We start from the raw sequence: 21984 nt of genomic DNA, 5'->3' as shown, positions 1-21984 counted from the left end.
ATCATCGTGGGATTGAAGTCGATGAGAATAAGGCACGTGCAATCATCACTGCCCCACCCCCAACGACGAAGAAACAACTCCAGTCTTTACTCGGACAGATCAATTTCCTCCGCCGATTTATTGCCAACTTTGCAGGAAAAATGAAAGCGTTTTCCACTCTTAAAACTCAAGGACTCAGATAAATTTGTGTGGAACGACGAGCATCAGGCGGCGTTTACGCAAATCAAAGTCTCCCTCACGAACCCACTTGTCTTGGTTCCTCCCCGGCGCGGTAAGCCTCTTAAGCTCTATATCTCGGCGGCCGAAGAGTCCATCGGCTGCCTCCTCGCACAAGATAACGACGCCGGACGGGAACAGGCTATTTTTTATCTCAGCCGTAATCTCAGTCAACCAGAGATCAATTATCCAGCTGTCGAGAAGCTGTGCCTAGCTGTTTTTTCGCCGCCTCCAAGCTTCGGCATTATATGCTCCCATCGGTTACCCAGGTTATTGCGCAGACCGACGTCATCCGCTACATGCTCACTCGACCGATCGTAAAAGGCCGCATTGGGAAATGGACCATGGCACTGTCCGAGTTTAGCTTGCAATATGTAGCTCAGAAAGCTGTCAAGGGCCAAGCATTGGCTGACTTCCTTGCTCAACATCCCTCCCCATATGGTTTTGGGGGCAACGACGTTGACATCGGCATGGTTCAGACGCGCGACAACCACTGGACGATGTATTTTAACGGCTCTAGTACGTCGTCGTCGGCGGGCGTGGGAATTGTCATTCAATCCCCGAATCACGATCGTTGGTTCTTTTCGCTTAAGTTGGACTTCGACTGCACCAACAATCAGGCCGAATATGAAGCCCTAATCATCGGCCTTGGAATTCTCCATGACCTGCGGGCAACCCGCGCCCTCGTCCTCGGTGACTCCGAGCTTGTGATTAACCAACTTAATGGTTCCTTTCGGTGCATGAGTTGTACCCTGGCACCTTACCATATGGTTGCCAGCTATTTGGCCGAATCCTTCGACGGTATTACATTTCAACATATTTCCCGGTGTCATAATACCGACGCGGATGAATTGGCTTAAATTGCCTCCGGCGCACAACTCCTGGGGGGCAAACTAGGCCAAGAGATACCAGTGATACGGCAGTTATACCCAGCCTTGGTTAACCAGCAAATCCTCCGACGGGACGACGTGATACGCACCAGGTTATGTCCTTACCTTCGTTGGTAGATCGGCAGGACTCTGTCGAGATTTGCACGACTGAGGTGATACCGGATGATTGGAGAACACCCATTATGCAGTACCTTGACAATCCTAACGGGAAACATAGTCGTAGGACACGGGTTCACGCCACGAACTATGTCACGTACCAGAACGAGTTATACCGAAAGGGTGAAGATGGTTTGTTATTACTATGCCTCGGCCCCCAAGAGAATGCTCGGGCGATCGCAGAGGTTCATGAAGGGGTATGCGGAGCTCATCAATCCGGACGGAAAATGCGATGGCTACTCCGACGACACGGCTATTTTTGGCCGAGAATACTGAAAGATTATCGAGTTTGCACGAGGATGCATACAGTGCCAAATCCATGGGCCTATACAAAGGGTCCCGGCCGAGTCACTACATTCGGTCATTAAGCCATGGCCGTTTAGAGGATGGGCCATGGACGTAATCGGCAAAATCACGCCGACTTCTGGAGCTGCTAAGCATGCATGGATAATAGTCGCAACTGATTACTTTACTAAATGGGTCGAAGCAAAATCATATGCCGAGTTAACATCTAAAGAGGTTTGCGACTTCGTGGAGGAACACATTGTGACCCGGTTCGGTGTACCAGAAACGATCATAACCGACAATGGAACAATCTTCACAGCCGAAAGGTTTAAAGAATACACGGCAAATTTGAAAATTCGGCTGGAACAGTCCACACCGTATTATCCACAGGCGAATGGGCAGGCCGAGGCAAGTAATAAAGTGTTGATCGGCATCCTCAAAAAAATAATAAAAGAAAGGCCTGGCATGTGGCATTTGAAGTTGAACGAGGCATTATGGGCATACCGAACGACGCCCCGGTCGGCGACCGCGACAACCCCATACGCATTAACCTACGGACACGATGCAATGTTACCAGTCGAGTTGAGCATAAATTCGTTTCGATTAATTGAACAAAGTAGTTTGTTTAGCGCCGAATATAATCAGTCCATGAGACAGGAACTAGAAGATTTGGAAGAAGCGCGGCTTGACGCTTACAACTTGTTGGTGGCACAAAAACAGATTGCCGAGCGGGCCTATAATCAAAAGGTGCGACAGAAAACATTCGGCGAGGATGAATTAGTGTGGTAAACGGTGTTGCCCGTAGGGCTAAAAGATCCTAGGTTCGGCAAGTGGTCGCCGAATTGGGAAGGGCCGTTCATTGTGCATAAAGTATACGGAAAATGGGCGTATCATCTTAAAGACCGAACCGGTGTAGTGCACAGATTATCGATCAATGGGAAGTTTTTAAAGAAATACTATCCGGTCACATGGGAAATGCGGGAATAAACAAAATTATTTCATTAAGATTGATGAGCATGTACAAGCTAAGTAAGTCAGTCAGGTCAAAACTAAGTACATTCAAGGGGAAGAAGGTAGGAGGGTGCTAAGAAGGGCCTTTAATTCCAACCACCGCACCTCGGCCATGATAACTTCAGCTTGTCGATTCTTCTTGTCCAGCTTCAACCGCTCAACCCGCTTTGTTGTCGCCGCGTACTCAGTCAGGCGATCCTTTCCGCCCGACTCGAAGTCTTTAGCAAGCTCGGACGCGACGGTCGACCGACGTTTTGCCAACTCGGCCATCTGACGATCGAGCTCGGCTAATATTTCTCCTTTTGCCCTTAGAGCGTCGATTTTCGGACGGAGAGTGTCTTGAACGGCCGTGGCAGCTTGCAAGTCCTGTTCGGCCTTTAGAGCGGTCTGGAAGACATTAAATGTCTCCCGAACCTGCTCCAAGGCAGACGATGCCTAAATGATGGCATTTCCGCTCAGGCGACCGTCAGCCCCAAGATCGTTCAGACACACGCCAAGCATATCAAGATCGTTGCGCTCGAGTACTTGCGGCGCTGAAAGCGACAGAACTTCTCGCAGCTGGGTTAGAGCGGTTGGATCGGCAGCCTCAGTCGGAGCAGCCGAAGGGCCGGACTCGGCAGTTGTGCTGGAGAGGAGGGCTTTGAATTCGACCTCCCACGAAGCCTGCGCGTACAAATCAGTTTAGGCTTAAAGGAAGTCACGACAAGAATAGCAAGAAGGTTTCGTTTTTTTAACCTGCCGAGAGGAGACCTCGGCCATGTCTCCAGGGTCGTTGTTCGAACCTAAAGAACTCAATGGCCGAGCCCAGTGTCTTAGGTTGCTTCTCAGTTCACGCGGTCGATGGAGGTTATCTACGTTTGATGGCCACTGAGGCGGCCAAGAAATATAGATAACGCCCTTCGGCGCATAGAATTGTCGGTGAAAAGAATGTACAGGCACCTGACATTTATTATTTTCCTCGTTTAGAATTCTAAAGCAAAAAAAAACAATCAAGGAAAGATGGTCGAAGGTACTTACGAAGGGCGAGGTAACCTCTTGTGGAGGAATATGGAAGCCCTGGTCTTGAGGATGAACGGGCGAGTCCGCCGTTGCCTCGGGTTCCTCGAGCGGGCGTTTGCCCCGGTCGGCTGCAGATGGGCCGACTGGAACAGCCGTTTCGGAGGAGGCAGGGACATCCTGGTCCTGAGAAGGAGTGAGGGGTTCGGCTACCGCCGTCGGTTCCTCGACCGGGCGCTTGCCACGATCAGCCGTGGAGGGGCCGGCTTGAACCACCATCTCGGACCTTGGGAGAGGTTGCCGACGAGAGTGAGGACGGTCTGCCAGCAGGACCTCGTCGCTCCCCTCACTCTCTTCCAGAATGAAGACCGGGGGTTTTGGATTCTCAAGGGTTGTTCCCTCGGTCGTAGAAACCACCTTTTTTTGGAGCGAATGCTTCCTCGATGGAGGGAGGCACAACTGGTGTACCAGTTCCAGAGATAGGCCGCGTTCGAACTGTCGCTGCGGCCGGGGCGGGCTGTTTTTCGACTGAGGGTTGAACAACGGCAGGAGGAGGGGAAACACTGGGAGTCGTCGCCCCTGTAGTTTGACTGGAGATTACGTGGATCTCCCGTGCGCCCTTCTTTGCCAGCTGTTTTACCCGCTTGGCAGGCGGCGGAGGTTCCCGATGACCGGATCGGCCTCTGGGCGAGGTCGTTTGGTCAGCACGGCCCGACCAGCAGCTTTATCCCTTTTAACCACGGCTGATTTTTTCTCGACCGTGGCCGCGGCAACAGCCTCCGTTTTTCTCAAAGGCCGACTACCTAAAAGGATAAAAACAATTCAGTGAGGCAAATCAATATGCAAGGTTGAAGAAAAAAAAAAGGAGAAATAAAGCAACTACTTGGGGTTGGGGGGCAGAAGACTTTTTAGGTCGACCACCAAAAAGTGTGTCCACAATGGTATCGACCGAGACCCCAAAAAACCGTTGGGTATAACTGTCCCACCAATCACCGAAGGTGTCGGTGCAAAGGGTTTCTGGAGTGGCCGGTCAAAGGCGAAATTTTTGGCACCGTTCCTGGAACTCCTTCTTGGCGTCGGCGCACTCCTTCTCTGAGGAGCCAGGTTCGCGTCCGCGACTTAGGACGGACCGAGAGGAGAGAAGGGGGACTGGGCAACCTTGGAGGTAGCCAAGCTGCCGAGCAAGGAAGTTGGGATGATACACTTCCCAACCCGCTCGTTTTCCATCGCAGCCGAGGGGGAGGTCGCAAGCAAGCACGAATGACCCCCAGGACTGACGAAGGTCGGCGTCTTCATCTGCGCTCCACGCCGATATAGGTAGCATGACCGAGGAAGGATATGCCCGACGACGACATATCAGGAACTCATCGTTGGAGAGATCGTCGAGGGCGAAAAAGAATTTAAATATTTCTTCGGCTCGGTGAGGGGGTATTGGTCGAGAGGCCAGCTGAGGTCCAAGCGCCTCTGTGGGTGAGAAATCGACGATTGCTGGCCGAAGGGAGGCGAAATACACTTGGAGCCAGAGTTGGAAGACCCAGAGAGGTCCATTCTGGTATGGGTCAATTTTGTGCAGGGTCGTCTCAGCCAGGCAACGGAAGAGATGGGCCAAGATGTTGGGGCCAAGTACCAGGACATGACCGCTAGCCAGGGCCTCGGCCACTGGCATATTCTCGACCAGGCATTTGTTCGATTTGGTACAACAAATGTACTTGTTGTACCAGTAGAAAAGGAAAGCTTCATGTTCCCCTTCCCGCAGGGCCTCTTCTCCTCGGCCAACGAAATGGAGATAGAGGGTGTTGTAGTTGAAGAAGTTCTTGTGGAGTTTCTGAACGTCTTCTTTTGAGGGGATATGACCCTCACGGCTCAACGTCTCAAAAGCTCGTCGGTCGAATAGCGTCTTCAGGTCGAGATTCGACCGATATCCGGAAAGGGCAGCATCGATGGGGATTCCAGTTGCTGAAGTCCCCAAGATGGCAGTGACATCAAGAATGGTGGGGCCGATAGGACCAAGGGGGAGAACCATGGTGTTGGTGGCCGAACACCAGAAGCATAAGGCGGCTAGGAGAAGCTCCTTGTCGAGAACGATGTCCATAGACGAAAGAAGGATGACGTCGTAAATGCCGAGGACTTTCCATTGCTCGCCGAAGAGCTTCTCCATTCGAACGACCCAGGCTGCCCAGGTTGTAGTGGTCGAAGGCCAGGAGCCTTGGGGTTTCGCTGCCTCCCATCTTGACCATTCAAACCCTTGGAACAAGGGTGACAAGCAGTGTTCCTGGAGAAGTTCGGTGATAGTTGATGGTACGGTTGCTTTGAATAGAGGGCCCAAGATTTGGTGGACGGTGCTCATGTCACTTTCAAACCGTATAGTCTTGATCGAGCTCCGATCAAGAATCTTCTGATGCTGGTCACATTCCTTGGAAAGCTTGGAGATGAAGGACGCCATTGTAAGAAGGAAGCACGGTGTAAAAGGGTTTTCTGGGTAGGGAGATTTGAAGACGAAGATTTGAAAAAGAAAGGTGCTGGAGAATAAGAGCGAGAGTTTTTCAGAAAGTTTTGGGAGCGTAAAGTGCGAATGAGAGATTTTCAGTATTTATAGGCTTTTGGCAGGAAGGGTAATCGTTTGAAATTCAAAACAAAGGGGCAAAATCGACCGAAAGAATCGTTAATCATGATGAACATTTGGGAAATGCAGTTGAGAAGACTGAAGGTTTCAGATGTTGGGGGCGCACGATTGCGTGTGATGGCGAAATTAATGGCGGAAGACGTTTCGACGCCTGCACGATGACAAGTGGGCTCACGAACTGAGAAAGTGGCTCGCGGATTGAGATAGTGGTCATAATGTCGACGGTTCAGGCAGCCGCACGCCTTGGACGTCATTATTGGGATTGGTCGTGTTAGAGGACACCACGTGGCGGGTTCGGTTAACAGGATCAAGATCGTGCAATCATGTTCAATAAATGCGCCTTGGAACTCAGGCATTAGGGTTCTGAGTGGCAGATTCGCTTCTTCAAGGCCGAAACTCGACCAAAGAAGTCAGGCCGAGGACCTCAGAAGCGAGGGGGCAATGTTTGGGCCCAAAATAACAGTTTGGGCCGAGTGTAGGGTCATTCTCGGCCCGGGAGGCCTTGCGACAAGAATACCACGGATCGTTCAGTACGTGGGCCTCCAAACCTAGGTCGGCTAGGTCATAACACAAGAGGTCGAATCCTAGTGCAATAAGGAGTCTCGGCAGGACCCGGAAGCGAATCCGGCTCAGGTAAAGGACTAGGTTCACAGTCCTAGTGAAGGTAGGACTGGTCGAGTTGATGCTGATCAAGGAAAGAAAACCTAGTCCGAGTAGGTTTTTAACTCGACCTTGGGGGGAGCCATTGCTATAAATAGAAGAGGTTGCACATCATTCAAGCCCCTGCAAAATCAATACAAAATTGCCCTGCGCAAACTCTCACAACTTGTGATTTTTCTTTTTCCTTTTTCGCTGACACATCTTCCGTTGGCATCAACAGCACTGTGGAAGCAACCGGTGATATCTTAAGTCGGCATAGATAGCTCTGTCACCGTAGAATCGATCGGTCTTGCAGTATCTTCCGTTGGCATCAACAGCACTGCGGCGAGAACGGTTGATTACCTATCCAAGTCTTGGTCGAGGTCATCTCATCAGCCTTCTCGGCGAAGTGAGGTGTTACAGTTATTACATTCGGCACATTGAAAGCCGAATTTGATATTGAACTTCGTAAGAATAGTAACCTTGTCTTCAGGTTCGAGAGCCCAAGAGGCCGAGACGTGTTCCTTTCTCGGCCGCAATTGCAAGACGCAGAAGTCAATAGCGTGACTCAACGCAACATCAACAAATTTACTCCTCGGCCGAGCTCGGCCGACGAGTTGGCACGCCCCGCATTCACCGAAGGACGTAGTTAGCTCATTAATTACTCGGCCTGCGCGCCACGTAGGCTTTGTAGTTTTTAGGGTCAACACACATATTTTGTTTTCTCTCACTTACTCGTGTTTATTTCCGTTTCTTATGAGATGCAGAAATCCACTATCCTCCAAATTCCAAAATGATTGTTAATCTCCTGCCTCTTACGGAAATATATAAGATATGGGTTTACCTGTTTGTAATAACACCAGTGAATGTGATACAGTCTGAAGCGGTCCCAAAACCCCAAGAATGTATCCCCCAAGAATCCAATTGGTAAAATCTTTATCAAGTTATAATAATGAGTGTTGCTTTTTATTGTCTTTGTGTTATGAAGGATAAAGTCTGTCTACGAATAAGTGTAATATTTTTTCCATTATCAATAAAATATCTCTAGTAAGATTGAGGTTTCTCAAAAAAGAAAAAAGTGCTACTAAACTTACCGATTGTCGTATTTTTACACCTTTTTCGATAAAAATGTTGATAATATATTTATTCTTTTAAATCTCTATTTGTAAATTCATTATAAAAAAAGTTTGTATCACAAAGAGTTTTTCAGATAAATCAAACTCATCATTTTGGTATTAAGAAAGACCCAAATTTCCCACTTGAAGTTGAACCCTATTATAACGAGAGAGGATCCTCGCTGGATCCTCTTTGTAAGGATTTTGGGAATCCTCCAATCACATCCGTTCATCATACATCGTGCAGTCAGAAATTATTGTAAATTTTTTTTATTTAAAATTAAATATAAATAATACCTAATAAAAATTGATCACATGATGTATAATGAACGAATGTGATTAGAAGATTCTCGAGATCCTCACAAAAAGGATATGGAGAGGATCCTTTCTCTATTATAACAGCTTAAGGGCTGGTTTGGTATTGCTGTGCTTTGAAAAAAAACTGCTGTGAGAATAAGTGGCTGTGAAATAAATCAGCAGAGTGTTTGGTAAACTTTTTTGTAAAAGTGCTTTTGGAAAAAAAAAAAACAGTCTGATAGTGGGTCTTTTCATTAAATGAGCACTGTACCTCTGTGTTCTTTGAAAAAAACCAGTTTTCCAAAGCTGCAAATAGCAGCTTCAGCTTTTTCCTTTGATTTTAGCTTATTCTCACAACAGCTTCCAAAATAAGCCCTTTTTTTTCAGTTTACCAAACATCTAAAACCCTTATAGCTTTTTTTCATAGGTGTTTTTTTTTAGGCACCTCACTCCCAAATCACCCCTAACACTTTTTTCTTTTTTATTAAAATATATTTAAAAAAATAATAATAGTCCTAATTAGTTGGACCCATGGTATTAAATATCGATAATATCGGCGATATTTTGCCGATATTATCGTTTTTCAGAGGCTCCGATATTTTCCCACATATCCGTCTCATTATCGTCAAAATATCGCGATATTTTCGATATTATCGAAAAAGTCGTCGTGGATCCGTCGTCGGAAAGGCAGCCTCGGCTGCGTCGTCCCCCCAGCTGCCCAGATCTCTCTGCAATCCATGCTCAAACCCAAGATCTGCGCCTCAACGACGCCGATTCCCCCGCCGTTGTCGAAGTCGCGGCGAAAGAGCTCGCAGAACGGATTGACGCAGCTCTTAGGTTGAAGCAGGCGTAGATCCACAACTCCAGAACGGATCGAGCTCGCAGTTGTAGATCCACAACTCGTGGTTTGTCCCCACGGCGAAGCAGGCGTGGTCTTGGGTTGAAGCAGACGTGGAACAGAGACGGAGGCGAGCGCGGCGCCGGCGGGGCAGTCTCCGAGGGGAGGAGGAGAATGGGTGGTTGTTGTGGAGGTTGAGGTTGGGGTTTGGGGGCGATTGGGGGTCGTGGTGGTCGTCGCTGGAGTCAACGACAGAGGTGGGGTTGTTATCGGTGGGATCGGTGAGGAAGGCGGAGAAGGATCAAGAGAACTCAGAGTTCATGGGTTCGCTGACGAGGCGGAATACGCGAACGAGGAGGAAGGCGAGGGAGGAGGAGAATGCCATGTGGAAGAAGGATCGAGAAAGGTCTCTGTGCGTGTGTATGGGAGAAGGGAGAAGAGAGAAGGATCGAGAATTCGAGAGATCTGTCGATCTCTGTGTGTGTTTGTGGGAGAAGGGAGAGGGAGAAGAGAGAAGGATCTAGAGACAAGTCGTGTGTGCGTGTGTGGTGGCGTGTGTGATCCCTGTGTGTGCGTGTGTGTGTGTGTCGGTGGCGTGTGTGTGTAGGTGGTGTGTGACGGTGTGAGAAAAGAAAAGCATGGTAAATAATTCAACTTTTACATCTTTTAGGAATGGTACAATGTATAAAGTGTAAAATATTGTACTAATTCATTATATATAAATGATTATGGTGTGTTTAAATTTTTTTCATTAATTACTACATATTTTCTACACTCACAATGTTTGCCAGCTCGCTATATAATCAACTTGATAATGTTAAATCCATCATGCAATGCATTTCCTTCCAATTTTTTATGATAAACTAATAGATAATTGACTAAATAAACATCCTGCAAAGTTTCAATAAAAATTTCCAAGTTTTTCTTACAATTTCCGTGGTTTCCATGTAATTTTTATCGATATCGATATTATCCCGATATTTCCATCGATATTTTCATGTTTTCGGACTACCGATATTTCTGATATTACCGATATTTTCTTCCTTGGTTGGACCCTATTATAGGAGACAAGTAATTTGGATATTAAAAAAGGAAAACTAATGAAAAGGACTTGAAAACTGTGAGTTTTAATGATAAGGACAAAATAAAGGATAAAATGAATAGTATCAGGATTGACTTTTTAATATAAAAATGTGATTTTTCGTTAAAATGAACAGTACCAGGAACTTTTTGTTAAAGTTCCATGTTAAAAAAGATTCACCCAGCATTCCCACTTGAACCCTGTTATAAAAGCCTAACACTTTTTTCTTTATCGGTATATAAATCATAATAAAAGTTGTGCGGTGGCTTGTGTGAGTGTGGAAAATGCTAGAGCCATCGTCGGAGGGTGACGCGGACAAGATCCGGAAGTTGGTGGGGTTGGGGTACTGGGTGCAGGGCTTCAGGTGCTTCCCATGGATGGCCGTCAACTTCTTCCTCAAGGACGGCCTCCACGTGGACCCCTCCACTCTCCAGCTCCTGCAGAACTCCGCCAACCTCCCCATGGTCGCCAAGCCCCTTTACGGTGTCGTTTCAGACGCCGTCTACATTGCTGGCCAGCACCGTATTCCCTATATTGCCCTTGGAGGTACCTAACTAGTAACTACTACGTCTACGCCCATTTAATTTCCGTTTGCTCTGTATTTTTTGGCCTATCTTTGCTGAATTGCTTCGTCTTTTGGAACTCCTGGCTGTCAATAATTTTGAACTTGGTTAGGATAATAGGATTGGTTATTACAGGATTGGGCTTTTCTTTTTGGCTAGTACTGGCTTTGGTACATATGAGTACTGTTCTTTGTTACCCGTAGGATTCTTTAGTGTTCACTCTTTTCTTTGTGCTATACTATAGATAAGAGTAAAAGGGTTACATTGATAGCGGCTGATAGATGAGTTTAAATTTCGAGATTTGTATCTCATCTAAAGGCAATCAATAAATCAATACACGGGAGGAAGGAGTAATGAAAAAGGGCCAAGGAAAGGAATTATGGTGGAACAAGTTTGAAAGGAATGTGTATAGAAAATGAAACACAGAATGAAAACTAAAACAAAAAACTGATATTAACATTGTTTTCACTTTTCTCTTTCCTCCCTAAACCATTTCTCCCATATACTTTATCTCTAGCACAAAAATAAAAACTATAAACTATAAACGAAAATGGCTGTCAAACGGGTTATAGTCTAAAATAATCATTTGATCCAAGGAATCAGTTTCTTTGGGGCTATTTGCCTCCACTACTTCAAAGGAGTGCTGAATACAACACGGAGTTGGATAAAAATTTGTATAATTCAGAAGCTCAATGTTGATTTTCTCTGGTTTCCTTGCTTTGCTCTAAGTTTCCGGAGGAGCGAAATAGCAAAAGCTTAAGTAGCAGATTTGTAGATGCTTCTCCACAGCTATTTAAATTCAGTTTGCATCTCTTCTTTCCCCATCTAATTTGAATAAAGATGCACCTTCATTGTGATTACAGAAGTTGTTGGGTAAGTAATTTCTCCTAATACACGGTGTGCCATGATATGGGCGGGAAATTTGTATAATTCAGAAGCTCAATGTTGATTTTCTCTGGTTTCCTTGCTTTGCTCTAAGATTCCGGAGGAGCGAAATAGCAAAAGCTTAAGTAGCAGATTTGTAGATGCTTCTCCACAGCTATTTAAATTCAGTTTGCATCTCTTCTTTCCCCATCTAATTTGAACCTTCATCGTGATTACAGAAGTTGTTGGGTAAGTAATTTCTCCTAATACACGGTGTGCCATCACATGACAAAGTTTCAAAGATGTTTAAATGTAGGTTTAAACATTGAAAATATCATTTTTGTAAATTTCAAAATCTGTCATTAGTTCGTTACAAGCAACTGTAATTTGTTATACACTGCTTTTGTTCACATGATACATAATAAATTTATAATAGTTTCTCTTGAAAAAAAAATGTGAATTTAAAGTTTCCATTTCCTAGGCCTAAATATGGTTTTTAAATCCACCAACATACTTTTAGTTCTAGTTCATTTCTAACTTCTTATTATTCTTTTCTTTAGTCGGAAGTCCATTTCTAACCTCTTTTTTTTTTTTACTTTTAACTTTTATTCTTTGTCTCATCTGTTATTTCAGCGGTCTTACAAGCAGTGTCATGGCTAGCAATAGCAATGCTCTCTGAATCAGGCATCTCAATTGGAACCATAACACTATATCTCCTCCTCAGTAATCTCGGTGCTTCAATTGCTGAGGTAGCCAATGATGCCATTGTTGCAGAGGCAGGAAAACAGTCTACTTCCCCAAAAAATTCCCAACCGTCATCCTCAGGCGAGCTTCAATCATTTTCTTCGATGGCTTCAGCTATGGGTGGAGTCCTTGGATGTCTCCTAGGTGGTCTTGCCATTGACAGATTATCTCCCCAAAAGATGTTCCTGTTCTATGGCCTTCTCCTCACTGTCCACTTTTTGATAAGCATTTTTGTCCAGGAAAGCTCTTTGAACCATACCGAAGGAACAGCCAATGTTGGGATTCGAGAGAAACTTTTTGAGCTCTTGGTTGCTTTAAGAGAACCTGAGATCACTTACTCAATATCATGGTTTGCGGCATCTTATGCCATTATTCCAGCATTGACAGGCACCATGTTCTTTTACCAGGCACAGTACTTGAATATTGACTCATCTCTGTTGGGAATCTCAAAGGTGTTTGGCCAAGTGGCAATGCTTCTATGGAGTGTCATTTATAATCGTCACTTGAAGTCAGTCAGACCTAGGAAACTAGTTTCTGCCATTCAGGTTACAATGGCTATATTTATGATTTCTGATGCGTTGTTTGTAAATAGGATTTATCAAAATTACATGGGGGTGCCAGACAATTTCTACGTCGTGGTGTTTTCTGGCATTTCGGAGGTTCTCTTGTTTATGAAGATTTTGCCCTTCAGCATTCTTATAGCCAAACTCTGCCCACGAGGATGCGAGGGATCTCTAATGGCGTTTGCGATGTCTGCAATAGCGGTTGCATTCATAGTAAGTGGATATCTGGGTGTTGTGCTTGCATCGTATGTTGGGGTCACGGGAAATGACTTTTCAGGGTTTCCACTTGCCCTACTAATACAAGCACTGCTCACAGTGTTGCCACTATATTGGTCATCGTGTATCCCTGATGATGTAAAATCAAAATCCCGTCAGAAGGAGGAATAGCCGAAATGAAATATGCTACTCTACTGCTTCTTTGAGTCCCCTCCTGCTTGGATTGGAATTTGCACCCCAAGTAAACCAAAAGCAAATATTTGAGTATGTTTTCTTTTTAAATTTTACTGTCCCCGTATTAATGTACGACTGAAATTTTTGGCTTCTAGTATGATTAGTATCTGTACTGTAAAGAGATTTATTTATTTATTATACAAACAACAATAATACTTGGTTCATGGCTTTTTAGCCAAAAGAATCTTATAATTTATATAACTCCTCACTTTGATCTCTGTGACTTAAAATTGATAGAATTGGTCTTGTGTTTGCTCATCATCAATCATTTTGTTCATTTTGTGAAAAATTTATGCTAAATAAGGACCAAAGTGACAAAAATTAATCTTAATTTACTAAACAATAGACTAAAATGATTTAACAACATAATGACTAACATGATTGATGGTGAACAAACACAAGGACAGTTTTATTGATTTTGAAGCTCGGTGACCAAAGTGCGTAGTCATGCTAATAATAAAAATTAAAGTGAACTGCCAATTTAGCCTCTGAATTATCACGAGTGAAAATTAGGTCGTTAAACAATTTTTTTTTTCAGAAAAATCAGTCCTTAAATTATAAAAATCTGCCAATTACACATTTCTAATATTATATTTGAAACTACCATATTTAATTTTTTGTCAATTTAAGTTACATTATTTGCATGTGATACACACTGGAGGGTAGATTGGTAATTTTTCATAAAGAAATAGTGTATGGAGTTAATTTTGTGAGGTAAATTAGAGGTTAGATTCACAACCTATATGAAATGTTAAGGGCTTATAGGTGAGAAAATGACGGTATTACACTTTAAAATGTGTCAAATGACTTAAGTTGATGAAAAATTGGATAAAATAGCTTTGAATATGATAATAGTGATGAAATTAGCAATTTTTAATGAATTTACGGACTTATTTTACCCAAAAAATAATTCAACAACCTAATTTTCAAGGAAGTGATAGCTCATGAACTTCACCCTAAAAATTATTTTGATTATAAAACCTTAGTTCATTAAGTGAATCTTCTATAAATTAGTAGTTCGGTGGCAAGTACATGAGTAGAAAAAAATCTCTATGATTTTGAATTGGCTTTTTAGTCAAAATGGTTCTTGAGATTTGTATAGTTCATCACTTTGGTCATTGAGATTTGAAATCAATAGAAGTGGTCCCTGAGTTTGTTCACCATTAATCATTTTGGTCATTCCTTGAAAAATTATGTTAAATAAGAAACAAATGACAAAATTACCCTCAATTTAATAAACAATAGGTCAAAATGATTTGATAAAAATTGAGGGAATTTTTATCATTTTATTTTTATTTAATGGAGATTTTTCAAAGAAAGACCAAAATGATTGACGGTGGACAAACTCGGTAAACATTTCTATTGATTTTAAATTTTAAGAATCAAAATAAATTGTTATGCAAATTTCAATAATCATTTTGGTAAAAAAGTGATTTGAATTTTAAATTTTAAGAATCAAAATAAATTGTTATGCAAATCTCAATAATCATTTTGGTAAAAAAGTGATTTGAATTTTAAATTTTAAGAATCAAAATAAATTGTTATGCAAATCTCAATAATCATTTTAGTAAAAAAGCGATTTGAATTTTTGACAGTATCCAACGGGGCCAGGCAAAAATATTATTTATGAAAGGACTTTAAGGATACGTAATGGGCTTATCTCAATTTTCTCTTGTTCTTTTTTGTTCAAATTATATCAATTTTCTCTAAAGAAGAAAGGAATTCAAAATTCGAAAGTTTGGAGGGAGGGGGTGGGGATGGCATCAGGATCAAAAGCAGAGAATATGAAGGGCTTCTACAGGCAAAGGAAAAGCAACAGTAGCATCGGCGGGGGTATCTCTAAGAAGAAAAAATCCCGATCGCCCGCTCACCCAAAAGCTGCTGCCGCTGCCTCTTTCGGCTCGGATGTCACTCAACCCACCGCCCTTATTTCACACGGTTCTCCAGACCTCAAAGGTCCGTTTTACTATGTTTTTCATAGATTATATTCTTTTTGTGTGAATATTTGCGTTTAGGGTTTGCATCCGAGGACAAAAACAATAATATAGCGGAATTAGATTATCATTAAAATTTACATAAAATTTGATATAGATCCAAAATGTATGTTTTTGTTGGTTTAATTCGCATCTTATTCTGTGATTACATTAGTGTTGAAACCCCAAATTTAGATCGTAACGAGATTTTATTAGTTGCATTCAATTCCAGTACAACTACAGTGTTGTTTTTGTTCTCAGATGCTAACTCGCATCAACTGTTATTGCTGTTGTTTTTTTAACTGTTTTTGTTATATACTAGCGAAGGGTATACTGTAGGTGTATTAACTGAAGGGGTTTATAATTATAAACTTAATACAAAGGTAGAATTTCGGGTGTGATATAATATAACACTAGGTGGGATTTGATTCGAGTGTATTCATTCAAGAGAGTCAGCTTACATGAGGGGAAGGTGTAATTTCTTGCTGTTTGTAAATCATTATGTAGTTGTTATATGATTATATACCTGCCAATGATGAATATGCATGAGTCACGCTTGACCACTAGGACTGGACTATATAAATTAATTCTCTAGATTCAAGGCATGTTGAAGTAAGAAATGAAATTGAAGGAATGAGATGAATTAGTAAGAAGTATCCTATCATTTTGTGGCGATTGGTTGGGACCATGTCCAACTCCACTTGGACAAAATTTCTTCTTTCAACCTTCATTGATTCCTTCTTCCAACATACATTGATTTCTAGGCACCAAATGTGGCCATAAGACAGTTTATTTGATACCTGGAAACTTGTATATTTTTCTTCTTCTAGATATTTAACACAATACGTTGAAATGAAGGAAAGCTTATTTATTGATATCCCCGATAAGCTACAAATATGTACATATACATGAGTCAAAATAAACACACAAGAGGGAGCCTTCACAAAGGTTGCTTAGGAGAAGTCTCAGCAGTCGGTAGAGCCCCAGAAAGAGAAGGCACCGGAGGGGGATCATTTGGAGCCTCAGTACTGGACAGAACCCTAGAAGGAGGAGGCATCAGAGGTTGATCATTTGGAGCTTCATTACGCGGTACAGCCCCAGAAGACGAAGGCAATAAATGCCTTTGGAACAAACCCACAAATCTCTGATGATCAAGTAAAACCTGACCATCAGTTTCCTTCATCTGGTCAAGCTTCCTCTTCATGTTTGTAGCATAGTCATGTGCGAGCCGGTGCAACTGTTTATTCTCATGCTTGAGCCCTCTAATCTCCTGTTTGAGACTCATCACTTCAGCCGCCAATGATTCAACTTGGCGGGTTCGAGCAAATAGGCGTTGGGCCATATTAGACACAGAACCTGCACACTGAACACTGAGAGCCAGCGAATCCTTAACAGCTAACTCATCAGACCGTTTGGAAAGTAGTCTGTTATCTTTGGGAGTGAGAAGGTTCCTGGCCACCACCGCAGCGGTCATATCATTCTTCATCACGGAATCCCCAACGGTAAGAGGACCAGTAGGGGAGACGAAGGATGGGCGCCATATGTTGTCTGGAGAAGGCGGGGCTGCCTCTTCAACAAGGTTCAAGTCAAAACGACGGTCGGAGGGGCCAGACATTTTCAAAGGTGTTGAAGAGAGAAGAGGTCGGACAAATCAAGATCTTAGAAGTGCAAGAATGAAGCTTCTACTGGTGGAGATTCAAGTGTTCTTTGGAACTTAATGCCAGCCTCTATAAAAATCTGCACTCGACGGAGCTTCAGAAATCAAAGAGGCGCCTGCTCAGAAATCGAAGAGGCGTTTGCTTTCTCAAAAGTTGGGCTGCTTAGAGATCACGAGGGTTGATCTCAGAAATCGAAGAGCCGTTTGCTTTCTCAAAAGTTGGGCTGCTCAAAGACCACGAAGGCCGATCTCAGAAATCGAAGAGGCGCTCGCTTTCTCAAAAGCTGGGCTCCCTAGAGACCACGAGGGCCGATCTCAGAAATCGAAGAGGCACCTACTTTTCCAGCCTTGTCAGCACCTGTCACACGCACACTCAGCTTTGCGGAAATTATGGGCATTCTGTCAAAGACTTCTGGGGAAGTAGAAAACACATGAATCTTACTGTTCAATCACCCACTTCCCACACGCAATAATAGCTCATGGGTACCACAGATAACTTTGCCAAAGTTCTCTGCCAAAGTTGAGCACGTGAAGCTTGCAGCTCCCACTACATCGCTCTGACCAAGAAGGGTAAAAGAATAGCAAAGAAACAGCACTAACAAAGTTTAGACCCATAAATTTTGAAGGTCTAGCTACCATATTATTACCCACAAGGGTAAAGGAACAGTACCACTGCTGGATAATTGGAAAGTCCATGTATGTCAACCTCTGTGCTTCGTGGCAAGGTAGACTAGCAAACATGCCCAACCTTTACTCACATTCGAGAAAACACTCCCAATAAGATTGCTTGCACCAAAATCGAAGAGGCACCGTCCTCCGAATCTAAAGAGCCAGACTCCCAACATGACTACTTTCTTAAAAATCGAAGAGAGGGTAAAGGAACAGTACCATTGCTGGATAATTGGAAAGTCCCTGTGTGTCAACCTCTGTGCTTCGTGGCAAGGTAGACTAGCAAACATGCCCAACCTTTACTCACATTCGAGAAAACACTCCCAACAAGATTGCTTGCTCCAAAATCGAAGAGGCACCGCCCTCCGAATCTCGAGAGCCATTCTCCCAACATGATTACTTTCTCAAAAATCGAAGAGACACTGCTCCCCGAATCTCGAGAGCCAGACCCCCAGCATGATTGCTTTCTAAAAAATCGGTGAGGCACCGTTCTCCGAATCAATCGAAGAGGCGCTCGCTTTCTCAAAAGCTGGGCTGCTCAGAGACCACGAGGGCCGATCTCAGAAATCGAAGAGGCACCTACTTTTCTAGCCTTGTCAGCACCTGTCACACGCACACTCAGCTTTGCAGAAATTATGGGCATTCTGTCGAAGACTTCTGGTGAAGTAGAAAGCACATGAATCTTACTGTTCAATCACCCACTTCCCACACGCAACAATAACTCATGGGTACCACAGATCACTTTGCCAAAGTTCTCTGCCAAAGTTGAGCACGTGAAGCTTGCAGCTCCCACTACATCGCTCTGACCAAGAAAGGTAAAAGAATAGCAAAGAAACAGCACTAACAAAGTTTAGACACATAAATTTTGAAGGTCTAGCTACCATATTATTACCCACAAGGGTAAAGGAACAGTACCACTGCTGGATAATTGGAAAGTCCCTGTGTGTCAACCTCTGTGCTTCGTGGCAAGGTAGACTAGCAAACATGCCCAACCTTTACTCACATTCGAGAAAACAGTCCCAACAAGATTGCTTGCTCCAAAATCGAAGAGGCACCTTCCTCCGAATCTCGAGAGCCAGACTCCCAACATGACTACTTTCTCAAAATCGAAGAGAAGGTAAAGGAACAGTACCATTGCTGGATAATTGGAAAGTCCCTGTGTGTCAACCTTTGTGCTTCGTGGCAAGGTAGACTAGCAAACATGTCCAACCTTTACTCACATTCGAGACAACACTCCCAACAAGATTGCTTGCTCCAAAATCGAAGAGGCACCGCCTTCCGAATCTCGAGAGCCAGACTCCCAACATGATTACTTCCTCAAAAATCGAAGAGACACTGCTCTCCGAATCTCGAGAGTCAGACCCCCAGCATGATTGCTTTCTCAAAAATCGAAGAGGCATCGTTCTCCGAATCTCGAGAGCCAGATACCACAGACCACTTTTTCAAAGTGCTCTGACAGAGTTAAAACATGTGAAACTGGCAGCTCCCACTACCGTGCTATGACCAAGCAGGGTAAAGGAATAGCATTACTACTTGTTGTTAGGGAGACTCCTATATATGTCGACCTCCATCCCCAACGGACAGGCAGACCTGCAAAAATGCTCAACCCTTCATCATATCTGAGAGGGCACTCCCAACAAAGCCTTTCGAAATATTCAGCTTTCTTTCCCCCCGATAATACATCTGCAAACAAGCTATACTAGAGCAAGAATATCTCATATCATCAGGGTTAAAAGCAAGAGTATCCCATATCATGCTTTTTCCCTGTTTTTTCTTTTGGCCTTGTTTTTACCTGCAAGACAAGGAGAAAGAGAGCAATCAGTCAGCACTTGGAATCAAGCTTCCAGCCAGGAACTGACTGCCTGGAACCCCTTACCTGATTACTTACCTGGCATTGCTCTCGAGTACTCATCTTCATCATCTTATGTTTCCAGGGAAGATTCCGCATCTGCTTGAGGAACAGATAGGGCAAGTGCAAAGGATACAAGGAAGCATGTGGAGACAAGCGTAACAGCACACGTGCCGATACATCCATTACTCTGTCAAAAGCAAAAGTATCCCATATCAGCAGGGTGGAACGTACTCTAGATTTGATGGACTTGTTTTGACCCTCAAATTCTTCAGTCGGCCTTATACTCTGGAGGAAACCAGAAAACCCTCCAGCTCAGTTCAAGAATAAGCCTGTGGAAAGTTACTTCTTCAAAAGCAAAAGTATCTCATATCATCTCTTCTCATTTTTCTTCTCTTTATCCTTCATGCTGCTGCAAGATGGGGAGAAGGTGAACAATCAGTCGGAGCTCTGATTGCTTACCTTGTCTGTCACCTCTTTCAGCAGACCCCCTAGCTCGGCGACTTGGGGGACTCCTACTACATGGTTTGTATCGCGCTTGACCAAGCCTGAAACTACAAGTAAGCTTCAAGTGAAATTGATACATTACCTTGTGCATCTCCACCAGTTAAAGATACCACCCCTGGATGGAGGAAGAGTACTTCCAGAGAAGATGCCACATCTACCTATGAGACAGATAAGGCAAGTCAAGACGACACCACACTCCGATACTTAGAAGTTTCGTGATTACGAGATCATTCTCCCACAATATTTCCTAATGTCATTTGTACTAAATCACTCACTCGTACTCACTAAAGGAGAGCTTGAACCTATGTACTTGTGTAAACCCTTCACAATTAATGAGAACTCTTCTATTCCGTGGACGTAGCCAATCTGGGTGAACCACGTACATCTTGTGTTTGCTTTCCTATCTCTATCCATTTATATACTTATCCACACTAATGACCGGAGCAATCTAGCGAAGATCACAAAAAGCGACCGTTTTCGTTACCTAGGATCTATCTTGCAAGAGAACGGAGAATTAGATGGAGATCTCAACCATAGAATACGAGCTGGATGGAAAGAGTGCATCCGGCGTGTTGTGTGACCGTCGTAGGCCACTGAAGCTCAAGGGAAAATTTTATAGGACGGCAATAAGGCCAGCGATGTTGTATGGCAGAGAATGTTGGGTGGTGAAGCATCAACACGTACACAAAATGGGTGTAGCGGAGATGAGGATGCTTCGTGGGATGTGTGGGCACACGAGAAAGGATAAGATTGGGAATGAGGATATCCGAGGTAAAGTAGGAGTAGCCGAAATTGTAGGAAAGATGAGAGAAAATCGGCTCTGGTGATTTGGACATGTGCAAAGAAGGCCGACTGACGCTCTGGTTCGAAGATGTGACTACGGGACAGAGGTTCAGGGCCGAAGGGGTAGAGGAAGACCTAGGAAAACTTTGGAAGAGACTCTAAGAAAAGACTTAGAGTACTTGGATCTAACGGAGGGCATGACACAAAACCGAGCGCAATGGCGTTCTAGGATTCATATAGCCGACCCCACTTAGTGGGAAAAGGCTTTGTTGTTGTTGTTGTTGTAGATATTCAAAATAGAGCAAAGAATGTGTAAAACTTGAGAGCAAGGGGAAAAAATAGGCACAAGTAAGTAATGAATCATACATAGCTAAAAAAATTAAAGGGAAGTGGGCTTAAGATTGATATCTGAAGGCATCCTAAATTTTTTGGTATTAGGATCCAATTGCCCCTTACTCTTAACCCTTGAAATTTTGAAACTTAAACTTCCAAAGTAGCTTCATATATTAGAGTCCTCATTATTTCTTTTAGGAACATAGGAGCTTAATTTTCATTTATTTTTTTTAACTAATGCATCTTATTAGGATGTCTTTTATCATTGTTTTTCAATAATATGTTTTTCTATGTATTCTTAAGTTTCTCTACCGTCAACAAGGGTTAAGGAAACCAGTAACCACATTTTGAGTAGATTTTTCCATGCAGATTTTCTATTTTTTATGGGCTAAATGTTTTTCCCTAATTGATAGATGATTATGACGAGCAAGAAGAGCTACTGAGGAAATTTGATATGAACCTGGCATACGGACCATGCATTGGGATGACCAGACTTGCACGGTTGGAGAGGGCTTGCAGTCTAGGTTTGAACCCTCCTAAAGAAGTGGAGAGTCTTTTGAAAGGTGGCAAAGTTCGCTCTGAGTGTTTGTGGGATGGCCGCATTTAGAAATTAGCCTGATTTGTGTATTGCAGGTCTATATCGGATGCTAAGGGAATCTTTCCTATACGCTCATTCATATACCAAAACCGTCTTCTGTACTATTTTCTATTTGACCCTTAGCCGCTGCAACTTATAACATCCGAGGTCCCTGTAAATGTTTGTTTTTTGTCTTTCTATGTTTACCCGTTGTTACTTGTTGGGATTGGGATCGTTTGTATTTCACTTTCGGATGTAACCTGTGTCTTGTTTGCTATCCGGTGAAATTTGTTTGTGCATCTAAA

The 21984-nt window shown here is 43.5% G+C and overlaps 3 protein-coding genes across 3 annotated transcripts; 2 read left to right on the top strand and 1 right to left on the bottom strand.

Annotated features, from left to right (window-relative positions):
- Positions 1-4584: 4584 nt before the first annotated feature.
- Positions 4585-5997, bottom strand: LOC139197846 (uncharacterized). Its single transcript, XM_070825842.1, has one exon. It carries the CDS (start codon positions 5995-5997, stop codon positions 4585-4587), a length of 1413 nt encoding a protein of 470 aa, XP_070681943.1.
- A 4350-nt stretch (positions 5998-10347) lies between these two features.
- Positions 10348-13489, top strand: LOC103440035 (probable folate-biopterin transporter 7). The gene is made up of 2 exons (XM_008378718.4): positions 10348-10693; positions 12208-13489. Exons 1-2 carry the CDS (start codon positions 10432-10434, stop codon positions 13266-13268), a joined length of 1323 nt encoding a protein of 440 aa, XP_008376940.2. The 5' UTR covers positions 10348-10431; the 3' UTR covers positions 13269-13489.
- Positions 13490-14932: 1443 nt separating this feature from the next.
- On the top strand, positions 14933-21984 carry LOC114826196 (uncharacterized). The gene is made up of 2 exons (XM_029106276.2): positions 14933-15287; positions 21516-21984. Exons 1-2 carry the CDS (start codon positions 15089-15091, stop codon positions 21707-21709), a joined length of 393 nt encoding a protein of 130 aa, XP_028962109.1. The 5' UTR covers positions 14933-15088; the 3' UTR covers positions 21710-21984.

Source organism: Malus domestica, chromosome 07 (assembly GCF_042453785.1).
Source record: "Malus domestica chromosome 07, GDT2T_hap1".
In the NCBI taxonomy this organism is placed as follows: Eukaryota; Viridiplantae; Streptophyta; class Magnoliopsida; order Rosales; family Rosaceae; genus Malus; species Malus domestica.
Note: the sequence above shows the minus strand (reverse complement) of the source record. Positions and strands in the feature narration are given on the sequence as shown.